This window comes from Neopelma chrysocephalum, unplaced genomic scaffold (genome assembly GCF_003984885.1).
Source record: "Neopelma chrysocephalum unplaced genomic scaffold, ASM398488v2 Primary Assembly neopelma1_97034, whole genome shotgun sequence".
NCBI classification, from domain to species: domain Eukaryota; kingdom Metazoa; phylum Chordata; class Aves; order Passeriformes; family Pipridae; genus Neopelma; species Neopelma chrysocephalum.
Window position 1 is genome coordinate 1,602,356 of NW_020925676.1, and position 25,767 is coordinate 1,628,122.

Genomic DNA, 25,767 nt, shown 5'->3' on the forward strand with positions numbered 1-25,767 from the left:
CGGTGTGGTTTGGGTTTTCTTAAACATGCATAATTTATTTAAAACCACACACACACACACATACACAAACAAAGAAAAAAAAACCCAACAAAACCCCAGAACACCTCGGGAAGCGCAGGGGCTGCTGGAGCGGGCACCCCGCGGCCCGGGCGGGACGTACGCGCCGTCGGGAGCTCAGCTCACCCCCGCGCTCCGCTGCCGCGGTGTCACCTGCAGCCGGACCCTATGCTTTGTGAGGAGAAAGGGAATAACAAAGTGAAGAATAAAAGGGGATTAAAAAACCTGAAAAATAAAAGGGGGTTAACCCCCCCCCCGAATAATAAAAAGTCATTAAAATACCCGAAGAATAAAAGGAAAAAACGCGCAGTGGTGGCTGCGGGGAGTGTATGTAGCGCAGTGCGCGGGTGACGGTCCTCTGCGTGCCCCAGCGCGGCTGCAGGGTTGCGGGTCCTAGGATGCGGGTGCGGTGCGGGAGCCGCTTTTGGCGGCGCACGGCGGGGCGGGGCGGGCCGGCGGAAGGGGGGCGGGCGCTTCCTGCGGGAGGACGGGCGGGAGGCGGATGCGGACACGGACACGGATACAGACACGGACACGTGCGGTGCCATGTCGCGGGAGGGCATGGGGCTGTTCACCGGGTTCCGAGTGCTCGGCCGTTTCAGCGGGCACGTCCCTCACGTCCTGCGCTACCACGGCCGGCACCGCGAGTTCTACGTGGCCACTGCCGTCGGGTGCAGCGTCCACACCTTCAACGTGAGTACATCCCAGCCCCCCCCCGCCGCTTCCCCGGCATCCTACCTCCTCCGGCCGTGCGGGGTGACCTGCTTCTTTCTCCCCTCCCCAACCTCGCCATAGTGATGCGGGAGCGTGTGCGGGGCCGCGGCGCCCCGGGTACCACGGCCCGGAGGGAGGGATGGACGCTGCTGGGAATGGGCTTGTTCAGCCATGTGAGCAGCATTGGCCGCTACAGCATAGCGCATCCGGTTGCCTAAAAGCGACACTTAAAATGAAATTTCTAAGACTCAAATTTGTGAGTTTTGGAAATCAGGCATTGTTTATTACGACGCGCTGCATGGTCACAGCGCGACGGGTGCCCTGGGAATCGTTTCACCAGAATGCACACCGAGGTATTTTTCACTGCAGCTTGTATGTCTGCATTGCATGATTATTTATTTTTCATTCGTTGCATTCCTCTTATATATTCATGGCATTCCCAACACCTATTAACATATATACATGTCTTTATAAGGTCGTTGGGGGTCTCTGGGTCTCTTCTCTGTGTTTGGAGCCCCGAAAACTCCAAGTGGCCACCTTGTGAAATTCTTCAAGACAATGCACCTGGTTATGCGGTAACTGAGTGTTGCAACTGGCTGCCTCAGTTCTCCTTCTCATTGTTTCTGTAAATCACTTGGCTTGGCTATCTGTAGTTTCTCTGTTGTAAATACTATCAATCCTTCCAGAGGAGCACCCAGATACTGAGGCTTTTCCTTGTTACAAAATAAACCAAAGCTTGCCTGCAGCAGGGATAGTTGTGGGGTAGTGGCTGCACACTTATTTTTTGAAGGGGTGGGAGGCAGGCACTTAGATCCTATTAAAACTCCTGTATGGAAGCAGATGAGCATAATTGAGTTCTACCAGATGAAAGCTTGTGATATAGGCTCATTTCTTGCAGTGCAGAGTCACAGGGTTAGTGCAGAGTTAGGGTTAGAAGGGACCTCTGGACATCATCCAGTCTCATCACCCTGCCAGGGCCGGGTCACCTGGAGCAGGTGACACAGGAACACGTCCAGGTGGGTTTTGAACGTGTCCAGAGAAGGAAACTTCATGACCTCCCTGGGCACAGTCAAAGCATAATCAGTGTATAGAAACAGTAACTAAACAGAATGGAATTGAATGGAGTGATTATAGTGAACAGTAGAGTGCAGACAGCATGGATCTTCCTGCACCTTTGTGCTGCCTTTTAGTGTTGACTTCTGCCATTCTCTTCACAGACTTTGAACTGAAAGAGTAATGATCATCAGGGAAAAGATGCTTACAACTAAAGCAAATTCTGTGTGAGCAGATATAAAATTAGAATACAGTGTGCTTGCAGTTAAAATAAGGTCTAAACAGAGGTGATGTGGAAATTAAGTTGCCCAAGTTCTGCAAGGTGTTTTAACATGTCTTTAATTTCCTGTGCATTAGGGTAGAATACATCAGGAAGCACAACTTAATTTTACTGAGTGGCTTTCTTTTTGCAAATGTATTGTCCCATTCCTTTTGACCTGCTGTCTGCACGTTTTCCAGTAGATGCTGTTGTAAACTAAGATGAATAGTTTTTCTGTTTTGTGAGGTATGCAAATTAATCTCGTTTGGTATCATTCCTAGAATTTTTAATTTCTGTTTATAGAAAATTCCTTACAACCAGTCACTAAAAATGCCTTTTTAACATTTTCATTACAGGTGAAGAAGCTTGGTATTGTTTCTGTGAGTAAGTATGCACAGATTGTTCATTCCTGTCATTTGTGGGTTTTTTAACATGTTTGACATCTGCACTTGATTCTCAACTCAGAAGCAAAAAAATTGTATATACTAATATTTACAATCAAATATGTTAAGAGGAGTCTCAGAAATGTAAGATATCAGTTTGGAAATAAGACTGCTGTTGAAACTGTAACTTAGTTCTCTTAGAGACATACCTTGTGAACCTTCTGTTCTTATCATCTTGGTCTTCCAAGAACACCCCTAGGCCTTAAGGATTGAGCAGTGATTAAACGTCAAGTGTTAATTTATTGAATTAATTTCAGATCCCTTTTTTGATTGTTGTTTTTGTGGTTATTAGAAGACTTATAGGAGTTATATAAAATAATTACATGAAGAAAATATGCATGGATGAGAATAGAAGTCTTCAGGAATGTTAAGAATTGGTTGTGCTGCTGGATACAAAGGATATAAATTGATGGCCTGATATTCCCTTGGCTGTTGGGAAGCACAAAAGCACTCTGGGTGTCAGCAGCAGGGCCCATCTTCTTCAGCACCATCACCAGCAGCCTGGGTGATGAGGCAGCATGCACTCTTAGGATAAGTTTGCAGATGATGCTGTATTAGAAGGAGTAGCTGACACCCAGAATGGTAGAGTTTCACTCCAGGGAGCTGATACAAAACACTGAACCTGGGCCAACTAGAACCTCACCAAGTTCAGCAAGTGCAAGTGCAGAATCCTGCACCTGGGACAGAACAAGCTGAGAAATGACTGGCTGCATGGCATCCTACTGAAAAGGAGCTGGGGCTGTGCTGGTGCCAGATTGAATGTGGACCAACAACACAGTAGCTGGGAATAGAGCAAGCTGTGTATCAGACTGTATTAGGAATGCAGCCAGCAGATAAGGGGAGGCTATTATTCTCCTGTACTTCGTGCTGGTGAGGCCATTCCTGGACTGCAGTACCCAGTCAATCTGGTTCTCCCCCTTCCACCACTCCCCTTTCTCCTGCAGGAGGGATGCTGAGGAGCTGCAGAGTGTCAGGGCCTACAGCATGCAGTATGAAAAGAGACATTGAAGTAACTGAGTCTGTTTAGTCTTAAGAAAGGACAGATACGGGGTGACGTAGAGGCAGCCTGTTACCTTACGGGTAATTAGATGGCAGGGCTGAATTTGTGGTGGTGATGGTAGACAAAGTAAAAAGAGGCAGCAACCACAGATTGCAGCTTGAGAGGGTCACAGTGGTGGTTAGGAAAAATGGACCTAAGAGGTAACTGTAGTATGGTGTAGAGCTTGAGCAGAACTCCTTCCCCAGAAACATTCAAGACTCAGCTGGGCAGTTAACCCAACCTAGTACTGGTGATAGTCTAGCTTTGAGGGGAGCTGGTGGGATGCTGAACTGATTAATTTCCAAAGGTCCTTTTCAACTGATGTTTAGATGATTCAGAGGGGTGCATGCTGTCTTGAAAAGTAGGGGCTTCTGTCTACCATCAGGTTTTTACAGAGACCTCATAAATAAAATATTGTTCATTAAAAGAGCACCTGTAAACCGGAGAATAAATGCCACACAACCAGGACTAGATTTAGAAGACCAGCTGTGCAGAGTTAACAGCTGTAAACACATTAATGTAACTTCTGTGTTCAGCTTTCAAAATCATAAAAGCATTGCATATTCTGTTCAGTGAGCTACATCTTCTTACAGAAGTAATCATCTAAGCTTTTTGAGAAATTGAAATGTTTACATACAGTATTGTGATTGAAAAAATTAATGCTGTGCCTCTCTGTGTGTGGTGGTGTTGGTTGGTTGATGTTATGTGGGTGGTGCTCTTAACTTTTTAACTAGAGTCTGCGTAAAACTGTCTAGCCTAAGCAGACTTCATACATTTCATGTGGAGTACCTATAACCTGGCTGTAAGCCTAAGTCGCTTCAGAGGTGCTGTGGGAAGGTGTGTAATATGTTCAAACAAATTAAACCTAAAGTGCAACCTTTTTTATTTTCTTAGTCCTTAGTTTTATCCTTTTGAAGCTGTGCTGCAGTACAGCAAAGGTACTGGTTTCTTTGTGTCTGATAATAATTCATGGTACAAAGCAACATTGTGGGGAAGGCTGGTATGTGATCATGCAAGTTTTTATCGTAAGTGTACTCACACAGTTATTTTTGATCTGATGTTTCTCTGTACAGTTGTTAAGTGCTGTAATTTGCATTTTTATATTTCCTTGGGTTGAGAGTATTTTTTCCCACAGTGTATTTTTCAGTTTTCTACCATTTGAGACCACACCAGCAGTTTCTCAGTGTGGTCTGGAACTTTGACTCATTTCCCTTTTGAGCTAGTAAAGTAGCAGATCCCAATAGTAGGTACTCCTTCTGAACCAGTCACGAGGTGGTGAGTGAGATGTATTCTTAGGGCAGTAGATTCCCAGTTTCTTTACCTGTGATCAGGAAACAGGTCCAGGAGTTATTATTAAACGAATAAGCATTGCTAATGCTGAGATGTTGATTTCTCATCTGTGTTTCCAGCCTTCACAAAGATAACACATACCTTCACTTACAGTGAAAGTTCAGTAGTTTTACTGTTAAGTGTTTTTCAAAAGAACCACCTTGTGATCTACCAATCTGATTTTACTTATGATGTTGTCACCTCTGTAACATTTTATTGTAATATTTGCATTCATCTGAAATGTGTACATTTCTCTAAAATTCAACGTAATATTCAACAGGAGAGCTTTCTTGGTGAGTCACCATGCCAGAGAAATATGCTGTGAGGCTTTCTCTTTCATTATGAGCCTGAGATTTTTTCTTTTGTTTGATTAACAGGTAATGCTTTGCCACAAGACATTACATGTTTGGCAGCAGATCGCATGCTGATATTTGCTTCATACGACAATATTCTCCACGCTTTTGCCAGGAACAAAGAGGTTTTCATTAGTTTACTTACTGCTTAGCACAAGACAGCTGTGTAGTGTTTGTGGTATCAAGACAGTTAGTTTTCTACAGATGTTTATTTCTGTAGATGTTTATTACTTTCAGTTTTAGGGAAACAAACTGTAGAATAAAGAATAAAAAGCTTAAAACAGGAGGATGCCAATGCAAATTCTGTAATGGCTGACCTGTGTTTTATGTATTAATTATAATAGTTAAATAGCTAGTTAAAGATAAAAAAATAAGTTGTTAATTCACATAAGTAAATTGAAATTAAGTAATGAAAAATATTTAGGTAGAATATTTTTGCCAGCAGTTTTAAATGTCAGATATAGTTATCTATCTTCCACTTCAAGTTGTGTGGCCTTTCCATGTGTTTTATTTAAACTTAGTTGCTTTTAGTCTGTTAGCTGTCCTCAGGTATTACATTAGCATGATATGCTGCCCTAACAGCTTATATTGAAAGCATTTCTATTTTGAATTTATAGGTGGTTCATACCTATGAAGGTCACAAGGCAAGGATACACCTTCTACAGCCTTTTGGTGATCACATCATTTCTGTGGATGTTGATAATGTTCTTATTGTTTGGAATATACAGTCAGAAGGTGAGAGACTTTTTTTTACTACTTCATAGGGTAAGATTGTTAAACATTCATTAATTTAAAAAGGAGTTTTGTTAAATGCACATATTCAGAAGTAGTTCATTCTTAAAAAAGAAAATTCTGAAATGATAGTGCTACTTAATTGTTAGTCTGAAGTACTAATCCTGCCATAATATTTCATGAATGGATTCTGCATCACATGCAGAGACCCAGTAAGGTTCCATATAGGTGTAAAGAGATAATGGTTATATGGAAATTACGTTTTAGTTTTCCATTTTCTGGTAAAGACTGTGATACAGCAGCTTTAACTCTATCTCTGAAATCGTGTAATTCTTTGATATTTACCAGACTGGGTAAGACTAAATTCTAATGAATAATCTTCTGATTGCACCAGCATCTTCTCATGCCATTGTCAAGTGCTTTATGAAATTGTGCTTCAGTGCCCCTAACTTTTTCCTTTAGAAGGCATTGCCATTGGTGTGACCAGTGTTATTCCCTGGATCTTGGGCCTCAAAAGTGTCTGTAAACAGGCTTTAGCAATTTGAAGTTGCTAGGACAAACAAAAGGCATGCTAATCAGATGAGGTGTTTTGCTTAGGCTGGAGCAGGAATCCCTCAGAAAGATATAAATCACTACAGTTTTACCAGTATTGTTGTAGTAGGTAGGCTTATAGGGAAAACATGTACCTTCGAGCCAATAGATGTTACAATGTAAAGCTGAGTCTGTCCTGTTACACATTAGCTAATCCTTTAATGTAAGAAACACCAGTTACAGGATTTGTAAAGTAAACATCTGCTCTGCTTTTACGTTTGCAAAGGGATGACAAGCCTGCAGATTTGTAGGAGTAGCCACACTAACACTGTTTCTTACTTTTTTTTGCAGAAGAGTATCTTCAAGTGGATTTTGATAAAGCCACTTTTGTTGTTTCTGCACTTCTGCATCCCAGCACCTATTTGAATAAAATTCTCCTTGGGAGTGAACAAGGAAGCTTGCAGCTGTGGAATATAAGATCCAAGTAAGGTGCTTAATAACTTGGCTACACTTCATGCCCCAAGTAGCTTGATATGCTACAAATAATACTTTTAAGTATTATAGGTTTTGAACATGGAATCTTTTACCAAGTATTGGCAAAAGTTTTCAATTAGTCTTTCTACAGGAACAGAGAATGCTGCTGCTCCCTGAATGCTGATGCCTTTCAGGTTGCATGTTGTTTACTTTCCTTGCAAAATGTCAGAGGTTGTTCAGGAAATTTTTTTTTCAAATTTCTTGAAATCACATAGCTTTCCCATGAAAGCGATTAAAATAATAGTAAAAGCATGTTCAGGCCTTCTGCCTCTCTTCTTCCAAGCTTAATTTTTTGGTTGTTGTGGGTACAAGGAAGTGTTGACAGGTATTGTGGAGGTAATTACTAGCATTTGAGCCTTACACTCAAATAAGAGATGTGTAGACATGCCATTGTCTCCGAGCATGTCCGAGTAGGTCATCACTCATAATGTCAATATTTTCTGTCTACCAAGATCACCTGCTTTTCTAACTCATGACAGTTGCAAGTACAGTGAGTTTCCCTGCATGTTGATGTACACACTGCAAATAGATGTTAAGTCAGCTTGCTTAATTCAGTGTTGTATTTTCATAACCACTGCATACTTTAAATTGTATCACAGTTATTTCTTTTTGTTTCATATTCTAATGTTTTAGAGATGCCTTATATGCTATATAATTCAGGAAATAGATTAACCTAAAAATACAGAAAAGTAAATGTCTCTACTCATAGTACTTTTACATCTCTTCAATGCCTGTCCCAGCATCTTGAGATGCAGTACATCCTAGATGACAAAAAGTCTACCTTAGATGGCTTAATTTCTCTGTTAATTGTGTAAAAACTTATAGTACTGTTACTGCTCTTTTAACAGTATTGCTGGGTTAAGCACTATATGTTTTTGCCTGTTTGTTCCCTCCACAGATTGTTTTGTAGATAGGAATGGAAAAGCTAGACCAAAAAAAAAAAAATTAAAGAATTGAGGGGAAAGTTTGATTGTATCTGGCAAGAAAGGAAAGTGAGAGGTGGTAACATGACTGGTAGCAGTCTTTTAAGAATGTCAGCCTATATCTGTGGTGATAGAATAGATTTGAATCTTGTCCTTAAATAACGTCTTCACAATTTCACCCTTAATAAGTGCTGCATGACTGCCTTGTCTTTGAGCAGTCCTGCTTCATATTTTGGCTGTTACCATGTCTGAAAGGAACAAGATGGGGTCTGCTTGTAATACATACTAGTGTCTTAATTTAGGGAAGTTACTCTGCACGTGAAAGATTTGATTCTATTAGAAGTTGAATCAAGACTGGCTTTTTATGTTGATGTTGAGAATTCTGCAGAGGTGTGATCATGACAGAAATGCAAGGGGAACAACTGGCATAGAAGGATCTTCCTCCCTGTTCATGGCATATAATCATGTCACTGTTGTGGGATTAATGCATGACACTAAATTTTTCAATAAAAATGAACCATAAGTTTTATTCTTATCCCTACTTATTAGGGTCACAGGTTTTTTTTTTCTTTTATCTGATTTATAAAAACAAAAAGCTGATTACTTTTCCATGTAAGTGCATATAAAGCAGCCATTTTGTCATGGAAGATCCCCAAGGGTTAATTGATGTATGGGTTTTGTGTGTTTGTTTTCCAGCAAACTCTTATACTCATTTCCAGGATGGGGCTTCACGGTCACAGCTCTTGCACAAGTTAGTACTTTTGTTACCTTCTATTTTTGTGCATAACTGGTCAGCTGGCAAAATATAATTTTTAAAAATTACAGCAGTAAAGATGGCTTGTATTCTCTCAGGTATTGTAATAGCCTTCTCTTTAGTGAAGGTTTATTATCTGCTCTTCCTCTAGTCCTAGTTATGTTGCATTTAGGATCTTAGTTGTTTTGTGTTTATCACATCTATAGTCTTCACTAAATTCTATGAATTCACAGAAACAGTTTGCATTACACCGGTAGTTTTTTGCTAAATTTATTTTGCTTTGGAGGTTGATAAAAGGTAGATTTTGCTGATTCAAGAAGAGATTTTGTAATTGTATTTGCTGTATTTTTTTTTTAGATATAAAAATTAATTTAAACTTATTGGTATCATTGATGACAGCTTTGAAAAAGGTCAGCAGTTGTCCAGGATAAAACTTGTACACATGGAGGTGTGGGGTGGGGTGTATAATGAATAATAACCAGAGCTACTGGGCACTAAAGTAATCTGTTTTTCAAAGGATTCAAAGCATCTGGAAACCAATAGAGACTAAGCACAAAATCTTGCATCTCTTTTGGGTTTTTTGTCAGATCTTCAGTTTTGCATTGCAGTGATATAGATAGAAAATCTCATGCAAGATGCCTTATTCTTTTTCTTTACTGTTTGTCCCAGACTTAGATACATTGTCTTGAATGTATTGGCATTACCAGTGTAGCTGCAAGCTTCTCCTTTTTCATTTTAGTTGCTGTTCAATTTTTCTTGCAGGCGCCAGCAGTGGATGTTGTTGCAGTCGGTCTTGTATCTGGTCATATCATTGTACATAATATTAAGTTTGATGAAACTCTGATGAAATTTCAACAAGACTGGGGCCCCATCACAGCAATATCTTTTCGTACAGGTAAGTCTTAGCATTTTTTTAGTGAAAATATGTATAAAATCTCTAAAACTAAGTGGGACACAGGAAAATATTTTTTGATAAAACATTTCAGAATCAAAATTTGTGCTGAGAGTTCTAGTTTTCAAAGGCTGAAGGTAATATAGAGAAGTTACCGATAAGTAAGGAAGATCATGCATTTTCATCATGATTTATAGTGCTATTTTGTAGCATTTTCTTGTATTCTGACTCAGTGCACAGGAAATGTGACATACAGCATTTTTGGAAAGAAAAGTTTGTTTACAGTGTGCCAAGAGCTAGCACAGTACAGTTATCAGAGTTAGTGCAGAGTTACACCAGTACACCTTAGTTTACTGTCCAAACCTACTTCTCAGCAATGTCTTCTCCACCAAATAACGTTAGAACGTTAATGGTTGTGTGACTACTGAATGGGTGTTACTGGGGAACACTGTTTATTTTCACAGCTTTTTCTTGTCTAACAAGTATGTACTAATTACTAGAGGTAGTTATGTTGATGTTGATCCTTCCTACAGAGCTGTTGATACTGAATCTAGTCTCTCATTCAAAAAGAGAAACTTGCAAATCCTATCAGGATATAGATTGGTGTAGACCCTGTTGAGGATGAGTGGTACTGGAGAAAACTGTGAAAAGACTTTTGAGAAGTAGAATGTGTCAATATCTCTTGTGCTTTCAAGCAAAACTTCTAGCACTTACTGCTGGATTTAGGTATTTTGTTGTTATCTGATATGAAAAAAATCCTGGTTTTATTATCAGTGAGCTTTGTTTCTTTTCTGATTGAAATACTGGAGTGTTATGGTTCAAACATATTTATAGCATCAACTTGAGACTTTTTTTCTTGCAATTTTAGCTTTTTCTTCATCAGTTCTGCATCAGTTTAAAGATGTGAGAATTCAATAAGGATGTGCTGGATGTCAACAAACAAACCTTTTTTTACTTTTTTTTTGAGCAGATGGACACCCAATAATGGCAGCTGGCAGTCCGGTTGGACACATTGCTTTGTGGGATCTAGAAGACAAGAAGCTGATGTGTCAGATGCAAGATGCCCATTCCACAGCAATAGCTGGCATGTCGTTTGTCCCTGGAGAGCCACTTCTTATTACTAATGGTGCTGATAATGCTCTACGGGTGAGTTACAAGAGCTGCTGCTGTCTTCTCTGGGAGACCTGCAAAGTGTAAAATGTTTGGTTTGGATTTGAAGTAGCAGTTCTCAAATGAAACAAATACAGCAAAACTCAAATTGCTGGTTCCTCAGCTGGACTGTAGTTTAAAAGTTTGCTACCATGGTGCCATTACTTCATTTACTGCTTTGCAGTAGCATTGAAGAACAAAGCTTAGGATCCACTTTTTCAGAACCATACTTTATATCCTGGTACACTGTCTTAAATCTTGATCCATTTTTATAACGTTTTGGATCACAAGCAATTTCTGTTGATAAAACTCCCTTGTGCTGCATGTCTTCTAGTGCCGTCAGCCTTTGGTGGAGGGGTGGAATGAACAGCAGGGAACAATTAGTTTCTGTGACAGAAACTTCAAAGGTTTTAGGGTGAAGGATGAAAGCCAGCATGTGAAGTTCGCTGCACCAGCTCCCAGCTAAACCTGTTCCACTGACTAGAGGTGCAATTACTGACAGGGCAATATTTATGAGCCTTGTTTCTCTGCTTATTTTGGGATACAGGTGTGGATTTTTGATGGGCCTGGTGGCACAGGTCGTGTATTGAGAAGCCGAATGGGACACAGTGCACCACCAACAAAAATCAGATACCATGGGCAAAATGGAGAGCAAATTCTTAGTGCAGGTATGAGTTCTCATTTTTGTTTATCAGCCTGATTTCTTGCTGTGATAAAGCTAAGTGTCTTTGTTTTATTAATAAACTAGATTATATTTCATATGTTGTGTAGATGTATTTATGAAACATAGTAAGTAGTTAACGTAGACAGTGTCATTATTACTGCAGCAAACTGTTTCACTTAAACTGAAAAGTTCGAAGCAGAATAGCATCGGAGCTGCTTTTATCATCTGTATTTATGTATTTGATAAATAAAAATCGATCCATTATCTCCTGAGAAACTATCAGCTGATCAAGATGAAAACCTGTAACAGCTAGGGAAATCTGGTTGTGACAGGAAAAAAATAAACAGCATAATGCATTTAGTAATTGAGAGGAGCCACACTGCTTTTCCCACTAGTTTGAGCAGGCTTTGTTGCTTGTACTGTCTTTGTAATTTATTATGGCTCAGTTGTGTCTGTATTATATATTTTCAAGGCTGCTTCCTACGGAGGTATTAATCTAGATGTGTAAAAATGGATAAGTGACTGCTCTTCTTTATAAACTAGCCTATTTAAAAATCTCTTAAAGGACCCCTTAGGAAATGATGTGCCAGATCAGACCGTTTTGTACTCCGGAGCACTTAAGTAATGGAATGGTAGAGACTCTTCACCTAGTCTTTACTTACTGTTAAGCAGTGAACTGTTAAGCAGTGAAATGGGCAACATATGACAACGTTACACTATGTTTTGATGAAATGTTACGTCCAGTATGGCACAGCAATACATGGTGCTAAAACTACGTACTAAAATCTCTTGCTGGCCATCCAACTAGTAACTTGGATTCAAGTAACAAAGTTCCTTGACAGTAATTCAGCTCATACAAGATAAACCACAGTATCAATTAAATGTTGCTCAACCAATCTTCACATTTGCTTTTGCAGTTTACTGCAAAACATATGGAGAGGACACAGAGGCAACCACTAAAATGAAAAGGATCTCAAGCTCTGAGATCTGATGTATCTGCAGTGTAAAGAGATTGACTCTCTACATTCATTTCTGAAACAGTGGTAAAACTTTGTGCAGCAGAAATGCGGTAGCGGTGCTGTGAGGTGTCTTTCAGGTGCTAGTGGTTTCCTTAGAACAGGCACCTCTACAAATTAACTTTGTAAAATTTCACTGTTGTCACAGACTTACCTCATGCTTAACCTTTCTCCCAGTTCCCAATACACAGATCCTGACTTACTTCTCCATCACAGTGGCAAGGAAAGGTTGCTAGAATAGTCTAATTGTTCAATTGTCTTTCAGATTCTTTAAGTTCACTTTGACTAATTTTCTGTTTCTTTACTTACTTGGAGTAGTAAAAGTGTTTTGTGATTCTTGTGATTTTTAAGAATCATCTCAGTGCCTTTAATGCGTTGTGCAGTTTCATTTTCTATTGGGTTTTGGTTTTGTCTTGTCCACGTCTCCCCCGCCGAGTGGACCTGTTTGCTAGTTTCAAATTTGAGCTTTCTGTCCCTATATTAAATTCCTATCAGTTCTGTGAACACTGGTCACTGGGTAGAGTAGGAAAGTCCCATTAGTGTCCTGGTTACAGGAAAGATGGACAACCCAGCTTTTACCATTTTCGTTGGGGTTAGCTTGCTGAGTAACCTGGGTGTAGTTCTTAATCAGTCACAGCATGTATTGGTTAGAAAAATAAAGGAAGGAATGTTGTAGTTATTGAAGGGAGTATATAGCATCATGAGAAAGCTTTGGAAGTATTATGGAAGTATTTGAAAGATGCAACACTTTATTTAATGTTCTAATTGTTGAAAGCTGAGTACAGCTAGATATTGTAGTAGAGAAAGGAGCAAGGAATGAGGAATTAACATGGAAAAGATGTCCATAGAGAGGTGTCATTCTGGTCATGTGTGGGGCAAAACTGTAGGAATGGAATGTAGGCCATAGAAAACTAGGCTTCATTAGTTATGCTGCTTATAGTGTATCTGTATTTTTTCTTGGATCAGAATTTTTAGTAAATACTTTATTATGCTGTTTGAAGTTGCTTATTGCTTATCCTTTTATTTTCATTTCTCAGATAGATTATGCATAAGTTGATTTTTGCCCTTCTCTACTCTCTGCTAATTTTTTGTCAGGTCGAGATGGAACATTGCAGTCCTTTTCAACAGTGCATGACAGGTTCAATAAAAGTTTAGGACATGGTGAGTATTTCAGTCAAAGTACGAGTATTGGTGAAAAAAAGCTCTGAAAAGTGTTTATGTAAATGTTAAGCAGGCCTTATTTTCCCTTTAACTGTTGTATAAAAATTAGTCGCCTCAGTTGTTCTGTAAACTCAGTCCTTCCTGCAAGTGTACTTTCGGATTTGTTTGTACTTAAAAAAAGTAATTTCCATAGCCTGGCACTATATGCTTCTTCACCATGGGAAATGTTGGGCACGACTTTTGTATTTGAAATGTATAAGGCATTAGCTGTCATTTCAGTATGTGTAATTACAACTTTTTACCATGTTCCCCATCTATTCAGTTGACTAAATTGATATTTCATAGCTTGAGTTCCTTTGATCTAATGTAGAGTTTAACTTAAAACACATCTTGCACACAGTGCCATGATATAGTTTGGAGAGCAAGGATCAGACAGACTAAAATAATTCTTAGTTTTAAGTGTTTATCTATATGGTTGTATATGTATTTAGATCTGTTTGAAAAGACATTTGCAGATTAATTGGTTTTGTATGTATATCCTTTGGGTATAAATTTGAAATTCCCAACTCTTTGGTTATTGGAGGGGCTGGATGTTACATATTGCTTTGTATAGTCATGTCTGTATGACCATGTTTTTAGCTGTAATGGGGGAACTTCTGCCTCAAGATTTCAGCACAAGATCCTGGAACAAATAGGTTGAGTAGTACATCGGTGTAAAAGGCTGGTGATTTGTTCAGCATCACATGAATGTTGACAGGAGCTCTAATACTATTCTTAGCTCTTCAAACCCTAGGGAACAGCACTTCTGTGTTTATATAAGCCAGATTTTGCTGTTTAATAGGAATGTAATGTTTTGTTAACAATGCTTTTTAAACCATTATTCTCATTTCTCATCATAAGACTGAGACACTTATCTTCTATTTTTAAGGTTCAATTAACAAAAAGAAATCAAAAAAGAAAGGTCTTAAGCTTGACACGATGGCACTTCCACCAATTACAGCCTTTGCTTCGGGTAAGTGGTCTTTGACATACATTACAGAGTAAATGTAAATACAGTATCATCATATATTCATTTTGTCTTTTAACCCTCACAACACTACTGTTTTGAAAGCTCATGATATAATAAGACGAGATTATTGAGCGTCTGTGGCCTTTCATAAGTTGTTGACAGGTTAAAATTACATTTTATTTCATAAAGTTTTCCAATATTTCAAAAAGAGCGTTTTCTTTCAAACATCTATCTTGCTCTTTGCCTTGAAAATCTCCTGCACAGTAGCCAGAATCTTTTGGTATATATATTATTCCAGCTGGAGAGCCAGCAATTAGAGGGGGAATGGAGATCTTTTTCAGCTGAGGAAATCTTAGGAACAATGGCTGATTTGATTCCTCAGCTCTTTCATTTGAGTGACTTTTCAGTGTCAAAGTTCAAGTAATCTGTTCATTTGTAATTCAGTATGCAGATAAGGAGCCTAACTTTTTTGAAGCAGAATTACAATTATCTTTGATTCATCAAAATGTGCTTCTTTAAATTAATGACCTCCTCTTGAAGTCTGTTTTGTCTTAAGTATAAATATTTTCTCTTCTGAGGATGGTTTATTGTTTCCTATGTTGAAAGATCTGGATTTACAATTTTATGTAGCCATTTGACACATATGACATTTATATTTGTAGTGATACCAACATTTATATTTCAGTGATACAGACTATCTGTACATACTAGTTGCAAATATCTCTGTGTATATTTTTAAAATTTATGTTTAAATATAATTAATTTTGATTTAATTATTTTTAAATTAATATTATACCTTCCTGCATTTGGAGACATAAACTCCCCATTTATTTAAATACGCTATGGAGTTGTTTCCTTTTTGCTGTCTTGTCTTTGGTAAAATGAACCTGTTTGTATCTTGTTTTAGTCTTCGAAATTCAAGAAATATCCAGTTTCAAGCTCTCAATTTTTTTTAATGTATATATTATGGAAAAAAGGCAAACTTCCTCATTATTTAGACCTTTATATATAATATTTGACTACAAAGTTTGGATACTGAGCTTTGGAGAAACAAATTTTCCTGGAAATGCAAAAAAAAGTGTTTTGCTGTGTGAAGCAGATTTAGCTCTTAATCCCAAATTTAATTTGTTATATAGTGGCTTCTACTGCTTCGACAGCTGAAGAAAAAACTAACAGACTCAACTGGAAATGTGTACAGATGAAGCAATTTAAGCCACTTGCGTTGGAATATGATTTTCAAACTGCGTAGGCTAAAACATACAAAGACATAAGACATCCAAAAAAATGCTTGTGGTTCTGGTAGCAATTTATTTGCACTACCACATGCACAACAGTTTGCCAGGTGTTTTTTTCTGTATGGCAGCCTTTCAACTGTGCAACAAGAACACTAAATATGAACTGTTCTGTCTAAAGTTATTTCAAAATACTCTTTCCTAAGATATCAGAAAAGCTTGTTTGACTTTAGAATTACTATTTGTAAAAGGACTATATGTTGCATTTGCAGAAGTGGCACATCAGAGTGACTGGGATGGTATTATTGCCTGCCATCAAGGGTATATAACCTGTACAACCTGGAACTATCAGAAAACTTCCATGGGAGCTCATAAACTGAGGCCTGAAGAATTTAGCAAATACAAACCTATTGATATATATGCAACAGTAAGTTTATTTCTTATAATGTTTCTTCAGCATTACAGTGTATGTAAAATGCTTTACAACTTGAGTTGGACACAATGACATTGTGTTGAACCCACAATGAAGGCAATACAAATGTTTACGGAGCTTTATCTGCTTCTTAGGCAAGTAGTTACTGTGGCACACTTCATGTGCTAGGCATTCAGCAACTCCTACATCTTGTGATAAATTGTTTTTCTGACCTTATGTGTAGTAATTAAGTGGTAGATAAAATAAAGTTAATTGTAAATACCTAGTTTTCTTTTGGCTACTGGATTGACAGCTAGACCATTGTTTCTTTTTTTCTTGCTATTTAAACTCTGTGTGAACTCGCCTTATTTTAGGGTGCCATGGGCAATATGGACATTCAAAGAGGCATGCAGTCACCATGCTTACACTTAATCTTAGGGATTGAATTTGTGGATGTCTTGATTTTTTGGGTTACAGTGTTGATATTATTACATATGGCTTCTGATGGATGTCACTAAACTTTCATAAACAAGCAGTGGCCTTTTTATTACATGTTAAATATTTGCTTATTTTAAGAGCTCCTCCCTCTACTTTTTTGAGATGTAAGTTGTTGGTTCTGTGCAGGTTTCCTTGAAGAAGTCTAATAAAAATGTATTAGTATTTTGTATTCCTACATATTTTGTATGCTACATATCGTCTAACAACTTTGCTAATTGATATACACTCAGAGAATTTTTTTTCCATAGGTTCTTTATTTTGTTTTTTTTTTTATTCCCTTGAAAGGCAGTTGATATTACCTCATGTGGTAACTTTGCTGTAATTGGGATGTCATCTGGACAGGTGGATGTGTATAACATGCAGTCTGGCATTCACAGAGGGCGTTATGGCAAAGAAAAAGGTAAGGATTGCTAGACTTTTAAAATTCTGACTCTGAAAAGAACAGCAGTAACCTGTTATTCTGTCATCTAGGATGTTTAACATAGGTTCTGAGTTGAATTTGGGAATCTTTTCAGTGTATCTAATTACCCTACGCTGTCCTATGTTGCACTGCAGTCAGAAACCTCATTTGAAGGACAGGATCCTTGCTAGTTTTAACAGCTCTGATGTTAGCATATCCTTGGTTTTAATTAACACAAAATTGTCAGTTCCAAAATGGTTACCACCAAAATGAAATCCTCTGGCCTCCGCTCTTTTTGAGATAAGCACATATCTTGTCTTCTTGTTGCAAGGTTCTATCTCTGAGATAAATTTTCCTATCTGTTTTGTGCTCCCTGCTTAAAAATTAAAGAATATTTTACATGAGTGGGAAATTAAAATCCTAAACAAGTCTATTTCTTTGCATATGGTATTATTTTTAATTACCCAGCTGCAGAATTATGACATAATGTGACAGTGTTCTGTCGTTTCCTTTTAATGGTTGCATACATATATATTTCAAGTCATGTATCCTCATGCATGTTTTTTGGTGCTCAAGATCTGAATGTTTTGTTGTAGAAACAAGGAAAGAACCTTTAAACATTGCTGGATTTCTAAAAGCATAGGAAACATGAAGTGATCTTCTAATAAAATAATTGGTTGATAACAGGATAAGTTTTCTAATTTTATTTACTGGCCAGTAGCTCTAGGCATAGATAAAGAAATAAAATTGATCCAAACCCAGAGGAGCTATGTCTTGTCTTTACACTGCAGTGTAAAGTAGCCTAGGAAAAGTTCCAGACTTTGTGCTGGAACCAAAGCTGGAAATTTTTTCTGGAGTGATCTGGCCTCCTGGAGGCACTCCCTAAGTGATTCAAAAAGTCTCTCAAATCTCACACTCACAAAAAGCTCCCCAAAACTGAAAACAGAAATATGAGCTAATATTCGGCTTCAGCTGCTCACAAATTTTTACTTGTATTCTAGGTGTTTACTTGAAAGCAGTTTGGTTTCTGTACAGGTTAAAAAAAATACAATATTGGAGCAATCTTGTCAGGTGGCTTTAGAATTGTTTGTCACTTGCTTACTGCTCATTCAGTGTAGTTAGGCAAAGACATACAGAATAGTTTTTGGCATTCAGTTGATTTCTACGCTAAGTTTAAATTCTGAAATAATACTCTCTTTTCTCTTGATTTGCAGGACATGAAGGGGCCATTAGAGGGGTAGCAGTGGATGGATTAAACCAGCTGGTAATCACAGCTGGTAGTGAAGGATTAATTAAATTTTGGAAATTCAAAACTAAAGAGCTAGTTTACTCCACTGAACTTTCGTCTTCTCCAAGTGCAATTCTGCTTCACAGAGATAGGTAAGAAACTGAAGCTATTCCATGTGCATGTTGTTTTGCTGTACCTATTTGTCTGAAATGGCAACCACCATTCTAATTAAGTTTATATATTTGATGCTTTGAAGTATAACTGACTACTAGACACAAAACAAAATTATTACAAGACATTTTGTTAGACTGAAGGAATGTAATACTGATATTATCCGAAATTATTTTAAGATAAAAGATACCTGGAGCAATGTTAGGATATTTTTTGTCTCTTGAGTATTCACTATCATATGTTTTAATGTTTCTTGGCAGTGGTATTCTGGGAATTGCCTTTGATGACTTCAGTATTAGTGTTTTGGATATAGAAACCAGGAAGGTTGTCAGGACATTCTCAGGACACCATGGACGGATTAATGACATGGTAATTGTTAACTCATTTTCTGTAAAGGTGACATAGACAGATACTTAATTAATTTTAAAGATAATTAATTTCTCTACAGGTATTAAGTCACTGAGTATTATATTCAGCTGTGAATTGTGGAGTTGTAGTTCAGCTCTACAGCAGTTTTGGCCATGTTAGTTTTCAAGTTAAAATGTGTAGTGTTGGAATGGCCATCTATTTTTAATGTACTTTGGGATTTTACTATAATTTTGCCAGAAGGTGATTTTGAGTCAAAAAAAATAAAACATTAGGAATAATGAAAAACACACTGAGAAGCAAAATTGTACAGTAGTCTCAGCTGTGTACATGGAAGAGATGAGTCAGGTGTAAACAGATCTGAGATTATGCAACACAATGACAATTCCTTATTTACATCTTATGTAATAGTGTTTTGTAGAGTTCATTGCAGTAGTTTTTAATTCTAAATGCTACTAAATGAGTATTTATTTCATTTTTTCAATTTTATGCTTAGTGGTTTTCATCACTAACAGTCAAAGCACTTTGGTCCTCACTTTTATAAGTCAGATCTGTCCTGTGTCATATGTTTAAACCTGTTCTGAAATAGCTTTTCTCACTTTCAACAGTGTGTTGTCAGTTTTGGTTTATCGCCAGACCATTTCATCCTGGTTTTAGGCAGCAGTCTAATCTTAACAGTGCCTCCTGTAGGGATTGGCTTGTCCATTGTGCCATTAAATTGACTGTTTTATTTTAGACTTTCAGTCCTGATGGTCGTTGGCTAATAACTTCATCAATGGACTGCACCATTAAGACTTGGGACCTTCCCTCTGGATGGTGAGTCACTTTAAAAACATATAGCAGAACTAATAATCTCATGTCTGATAAATGGCAAAAAGCCTTCTGGCTTGATTATCTGTCACCAACTTGTGCTATGTGATATTCAAAGTTGCACATGGTATAACAACTCATTTCCCAGTATTTTAGTTGTGTCCAATGCCAGACCCTTTTTCTGGGTCTGCAGAGTAACAGCATCTTTAAGATCTGTTGAGGACACCTGGAGTTTTCATATAGTGTCAGTGAGTGTTAATTTGTTCTTTGTCTGGAAGCAGCACTATAATCTAAAGGTCAAGAGGTTGCTTAATGCACAATGAACTGCATTGTGATATGCTGAAGTATTCATGGGATCATAAAGTGTTTTGAGTGGGAAGCGAGCTTCAAAGATCTAGTTCAACTACCCTGATGTGGACAGGGACTTCTTTCACTAGACCAGGTTACTCAAAGCCCCATCCAACCTGGCCTTGAGTACTTCCAGGGATGGGCCATCCACAACTTGTTTGTGCAACCTATTTCAGTGCCTCACCACCCTCATCATAAAAAATTTCTGCCTTGTATCCAATATAAACCTACACCCTTTCAGTTCAACACTGTTGACCCTTGTCCTTTCACCACAGGCCCTGTTAAAAAGTCTAACTCAATCTTTCTTACAAGATTCTTGTAAATACTGAAAGACCACAAAGTCATCCGCCCAGAGCCTTCTGTTCCCCAGGGTGGACCATACCAACTCTCTCAGCTTTTCTTCATAGGAAATGTGTTCCAGTCATTTTCCTGGGCTTCATATCCTAACTTCGTATCTGTCTTGTGCTGGGAGCCCCAGAGCTGGATGCAGTAGTCCAGCTGGTTTTGTAAATAGAAGCCTGTTTTCACATACATTCATTTTAGCACACAATAAGGCTTTACATCAGTTATATTTTTAATTGCAACTGCCAAAAATTCTGCTTCATGATCCACTGTGAGTAGGCTTCTCCCAGAGTAAATTTGGCCAAGAAATATATAAGTACACACAGGAAGTTCAGAAGCCCAGAAGAAAACAAGCTGAAAAGTAACTTAGAGTTCTGTCAGTGCATTTTTTTAGTAGCACATCAGACAGATTTGTTTTTTTAAAGTAATTTAAGGTAGTGCTATGCAGTGTGCAGTTCTGGTGATCACTAAATGGTTTCACTGGGATTGATAAGTTGATGTGGTATGGTCAATAATTTTGTATACTGTTAAAAGTTTTACTACCTAAAGTGTGTTGAGTATCAACAAACAAATCACCTGTTCTTATATGATGAATGACACTAGTCTAAAATAGGACAGGATGGACATTAAGTGTTGTCTTTCCAGTATAAATGGGAAGAAAATTAACACTTTGTTTGGACTTCATCTTTCTAATACTCTTTCCCTTCCAAAATAATATGCCTAAAAAAAATTGCAGTATGAATTAATATCAGTTACTTCATTTCTTTGATAACATAATACTTTGCAGTAATAATCTATTCATAATGTTTTTAAAAGTACCCTAACAGTAGTTCTTGTTTGCATGTAACAAAATTACATATTTTGTCTCTTCTCTCTGATGGCAAGAAATTCAGATCAAGCTGAAATCTAGGAAGATATATGACAAACCCTGGTTTTGAAGGTACTTAGGTTAAATTATTCTTCTAGAATGTAAAGGCAAGGTTTTCCCTTAACTGTAGGAAGAGGAGTGTATTGACAAGAAGGAACAGCTTTTAATAAAAAGCCTAATGCTTGCTTTACTCCTGTGAGTCACATGTAGAAGAATCGACTTATAAACTCGGTGTTCTAAAGCCTCAGCTTTGATACTGTTCTTATAAAAAGATGGAAAACATGTTTCTAGAATCCTGCTTTACAAAAACTACTAACTGACTTAGATAAATGGTATGGCATCTCTTAGTTAAACGTATGTTTTTACTTGGGAATGCTGCTTCACTGTCCTTAAGTATTGTAAGTATTCCGAGTGGATGTTTTTAATGTTGAGCTTTTTGAAAATTGGGAAAGAATTGCCAATTTATGTGAAGAAAGGCACAAGCAGGAACTTGGTGTATTTTATGCTGAAAGTGATGAATGATGTTTCTCTTACCTGAGATTTGAAACCTGTGTCTACCAACATGCCGAAGGAATAAAACTTTTTGGGGAAAAAAGGCTTTTATTTTTAACATGGTCTGTCAAACCATCACAGGAGTGCATAGTATTTAAGAAAATACATGACCACAGGATTTTACATTTTAAACTGCTTTGTTACATCAGTATTTTTTCTATGGTTAGTGAGCAGAACAAGGTTGTAGAACTAGCTGCTTTCATCAGTTCTCACTTTGCTTTTGATTTTGGTCCGTAAACAACAGCAAGGTATTCAAGCTCTCCATTTTTCTTTTTGTTTCTCTCGGTAAACTAGTTGTCAAATTCAACTTTTACTTACATATTGAAGTAAATGAAATTTATACCTCAACAAGTGACAAGCATGCTATGAACCTGGACTGAAGTGGAAGTCTGGCAGGGCACGCATCATCCAGGACTTGTGGCATCATCCAGAACTCAAGTGTTGCTCTGTTAAAATAGTCACATACTACTGAATATTTTAACCTTGTTTTTGCATGGTATTTTTTCAATTTTCCACAATAGTGAAAGGAATGATCAAGGAGTAGTATATCAAGCTGAAGATATGGTAATGTCAAAACTGTTTCAGATAATCAAATTTTGCATTGTACAGTCCATTCTTTACTTTGGAAACATTAGGTGCAAGTATTACCCAGTTGTATGTGAAGTGTATTGAGAAAGGGAATTAACAGTTAATGGCAGAGCATTAAAAGATGAGGTCAGAGCAACATGGGGCTGTTTGGGAGCTCAAAATTTATGGCCACTAAGAAGGTTAGCATTAGCCATAAGGAGTTAAATGTGCACAGATGGTTCATCACATTTTCCACAGAATGTGGATGTCTAAGGAGGTGCCAATTTTAGAGAATTTTATAGAGATGAGTGGTTTGATGCACAGTGCTGTTCACTTGCTAAGTTTATATAATATATTTGAATACATCTAATACCCCGGTTTGTGTGCATATTTCCAGTGTCCTGTTTGCATTCAGCTGTAATTCAAATATGCATAGATAAACAAGTTCATCTTGCTGAGAATTTCTCTGTTGTGTTTTTTCTCCCTAGCCTTATAGATTGTTTTTTGGTGGACTCTGCAGCTGTGAGCCTTACTATGTCACCTACAGGAGATTTTCTAGCTTCAGCACATGTGGATGATCTTGGAATTTATTTGTGGTGAGTGTGTAATACTTAGGTTTCTACACAGATTTTCAGATGGAGGAGAATTCTTTTAATCACCTTCACTGCAGATAGAGAATTGCTCTGTGAAGTATCATCTCCAGTGTTTTGTCTCATTGTAATTAAGGAAGATATTCTGTGTTGCTGTGATTCATAAATCTTGAAATTTCTGCAGTTAAGGTATTTATTCTGATAATTAAATTATCTTTTTTTCTAAATGTTTCTTTCTTATTCTTAAAAATTCCTGTTATGCCATTCCTAAAGTTTTTCTTTGTCTGTGTTTTTTTAACCCCTTTGAAATGTCTTTGTTCAAATAGTATTTCTTTTTGAAGTGCTTTTCTTGTCCTGCTACACAGCGTTGTCTGAGACTTGTGAGTAGTATTTGAAAGTTGTGATTATTTCTCTTTATTAGTGATAAATGAGCACAGAGGTAACGTGTTTTAGTTCAATTTCCTCCTGATAGGGTTTTAAAGCAAATGACTGCTTAGGTCAGTACTGGAGTAACACACCATTTAAGTGTTTTGGGGTTTTTCCCCTTTCATTTGATAGATCTTTCAGGTTACATATGTTGACTGTAGTTTTGCCTGAGGAGTGTTCAACTGTTAGACCTCCTTCCTGTGGTTACGTAAAAATGCTTCCTTGTGAATAATGACAAATATTTTTACCTAACCCTGGTTTATATTGGCAGAAAAAATAATTTGCCAGAAAAATAATTCAGCAGAATGACTTGTGTACATGTTCCTTTATCATTATTAAATGTTCTTGGCAATAATACTTCAGCACAGCCTTTATGTTTCAGATTTTCAGGTGATGTCTATTGATGTGTTTCTTTTCTTGCTTATCTAGTAGATTAGAAAAACTGATCTTGATTAGAACCTGGTGAATTGCCATAATGCAATAGTTTTAGACTGCAGTAAAAATCATGTCTAAAGTGCTTGTTCCCATTCACCTGAAAATTGTTTTTAAAATGCCTGTCTTATTTTTCAGGTCAAACCGTTCACTGTATTCACTTGTGTCATTACGGCCCCTTCCTGCAGATTATGAGCCTTCTTTGGTAACACTCCCTAGCACCTACCCTGTGCAAGGTAATTTTCAGATGAAAGCCTATTTTATTTTGAGTTTGCTATTATATTTCAAATAGAAGATGGTTTGCTTCCTCAGTGACAAACTCATTGTGTCTTACCATGCTTTCTCTGAGCTGTTCCTAATGCTTCCATCATTTTTAGCATGCTTACTCATATGCTAATACTATTTACTAAAATCTAGTCATGTTTCTATGTTCAGACATGTAGAATTACATTGTGATGATTTCAACATCTTTGAGAAGATTTTTTTTTAGGTGACAAAAACATTGTGCTATTTGCTGGCTTTCTTTAATCCCAGACTTGTGTAAATACCTTATGTTTTGATGTTTGTGGGGCCAGTTTGAAATTAACATTACTGTCTGGCAGCGGGAGGGGGATAGTTCTTTATTCCACTTCCCTCGCAACTTGTTACTCTCCTTGTGTGCCACGGTAGATTCACTGCTATGTGTTGTCTTGTTGGCAAGAGAATTGGGTTCAGCTGATCCTGCCTGTCTAGATTCCCAGTGAAAGAAAGGCCTAAATGGTATTTTAGCTGCATTTAATCGAAATGATTGTGCTTCTGAGGTCCTCTAGGTGGCGATCTTGTCTGCCCAAGTTTTGCAATGCTTGCATTTCTCCATCTGGAGGAGAAACACCTAGCCATGGGCCACTAAAAGAGCGAGGAACATACTTGATGATGACTGCTTTATTAAGCACATACTTATTTCAGATACTTAAATTAGGGAGACAGGATTTCATCCAAAAACTCTGAATGTTTTTAACCTGATTCTGTCCGAAAGCTTTAATCTACTTCCTGTTTTCAGCAAATGTCAAGTTCCTGTTTAGATGCTCAGAGCTCTTAATGGTTTACAGGTCTTTGTTGTTGTAGGCTTTTCTATTAGATTCATTGTTTTAGCCATGTAGTATTTTGCAAAAAAAAGGGAGAGTAGAGATGTTTGGTCAAGACCACAAAGGAAGTCCAGAAAAAATCTTATGACAGATGTTTTGTTGTGGGATGTTGTGCTTTAATGTTGAGATTTTCTTCATTTTTATGTGCCACTTCAGTCATACTTGTGAAGAGATTGTGATGAGGTTATGAATATGGTACCTATTTAAATGCAAAGATTATACAGCTTTGTAAAGTTTGTAGAACTAACATTTCTGTGTATATATTTAAAAAGGTTAACAAAATTTTAACAGTAATTCATTGTTCTTTCTTTTAGAATTCTATAAATTGTTTTGATATAATTTCAGCCAAAGTGGACAAATCTTATCAGTCTTTAAAATTTTGTTTATCCAATTCTGCATTTTAGCTATAAGTTTTTTATATCTAAACATTATATTTCATAGGGTTAACAAGATTGTTTCTGTAGCTTTTCAGCTCTAAGTTATGCTAGACTTATATCCATAACTGTTATGCATTTGTTATTCAAAAATTGCAAGATACATAATAATACTGGGTTTGATTTAAAAAAAAAAAAAGTGGGGTATGTATGTTCATAAACTATATCTGTTCCTGAAAGATGAGGATATGTCAGGAGAAGAAGAGCTGTGTGATGAAACGATAGAATATGTCTCACCTGAGCAGTTGGAAGAGCAGCTGGTGACCCTTTCCTCATTACCGGAATCAAGGTGGAAAAACCTCCTCAGCCTTGATGTTATCAAGGTACTGAAACTGTGAAAAAAATAGCAAACAGG

The 25,767-nt window shown here is 37.5% G+C and overlaps 1 protein-coding gene across 1 annotated transcript in view; it reads left to right on the forward strand.

Annotated features, from left to right (window-relative positions):
* The first annotated feature begins 555 nt into the window (after positions 1 to 555).
* The window catches only part of WDR36 (WD repeat domain 36), a 30,937-nt gene continuing 5,725 nt past the window's right edge, over positions 556 to 25,767 (forward strand). Inside the window, exons 1-19 of the mRNA XM_027671196.1 lie at positions 556 to 750; positions 2,440 to 2,467; positions 5,272 to 5,372; positions 5,865 to 5,982; positions 6,862 to 6,994; positions 8,664 to 8,718; positions 9,484 to 9,616; positions 10,584 to 10,759; positions 11,310 to 11,430; positions 13,538 to 13,603; positions 14,532 to 14,615; positions 16,117 to 16,271; positions 17,040 to 17,154; positions 18,369 to 18,534; positions 18,814 to 18,922; positions 19,656 to 19,735; positions 22,895 to 23,002; positions 23,993 to 24,090; positions 25,593 to 25,735. Of these exons, the coding sequence (XP_027526997.1) occupies positions 604 to 750; positions 2,440 to 2,467; positions 5,272 to 5,372; positions 5,865 to 5,982; positions 6,862 to 6,994; positions 8,664 to 8,718; positions 9,484 to 9,616; positions 10,584 to 10,759; positions 11,310 to 11,430; positions 13,538 to 13,603; positions 14,532 to 14,615; positions 16,117 to 16,271; positions 17,040 to 17,154; positions 18,369 to 18,534; positions 18,814 to 18,922; positions 19,656 to 19,735; positions 22,895 to 23,002; positions 23,993 to 24,090; positions 25,593 to 25,735 (2,136 nt within the window). The 5' untranslated portion in view covers positions 556 to 603. The remainder of the gene's footprint in view (positions 751 to 2,439; positions 2,468 to 5,271; positions 5,373 to 5,864; positions 5,983 to 6,861; positions 6,995 to 8,663; positions 8,719 to 9,483; positions 9,617 to 10,583; positions 10,760 to 11,309; positions 11,431 to 13,537; positions 13,604 to 14,531; positions 14,616 to 16,116; positions 16,272 to 17,039; positions 17,155 to 18,368; positions 18,535 to 18,813; positions 18,923 to 19,655; positions 19,736 to 22,894; positions 23,003 to 23,992; positions 24,091 to 25,592; positions 25,736 to 25,767) is intronic.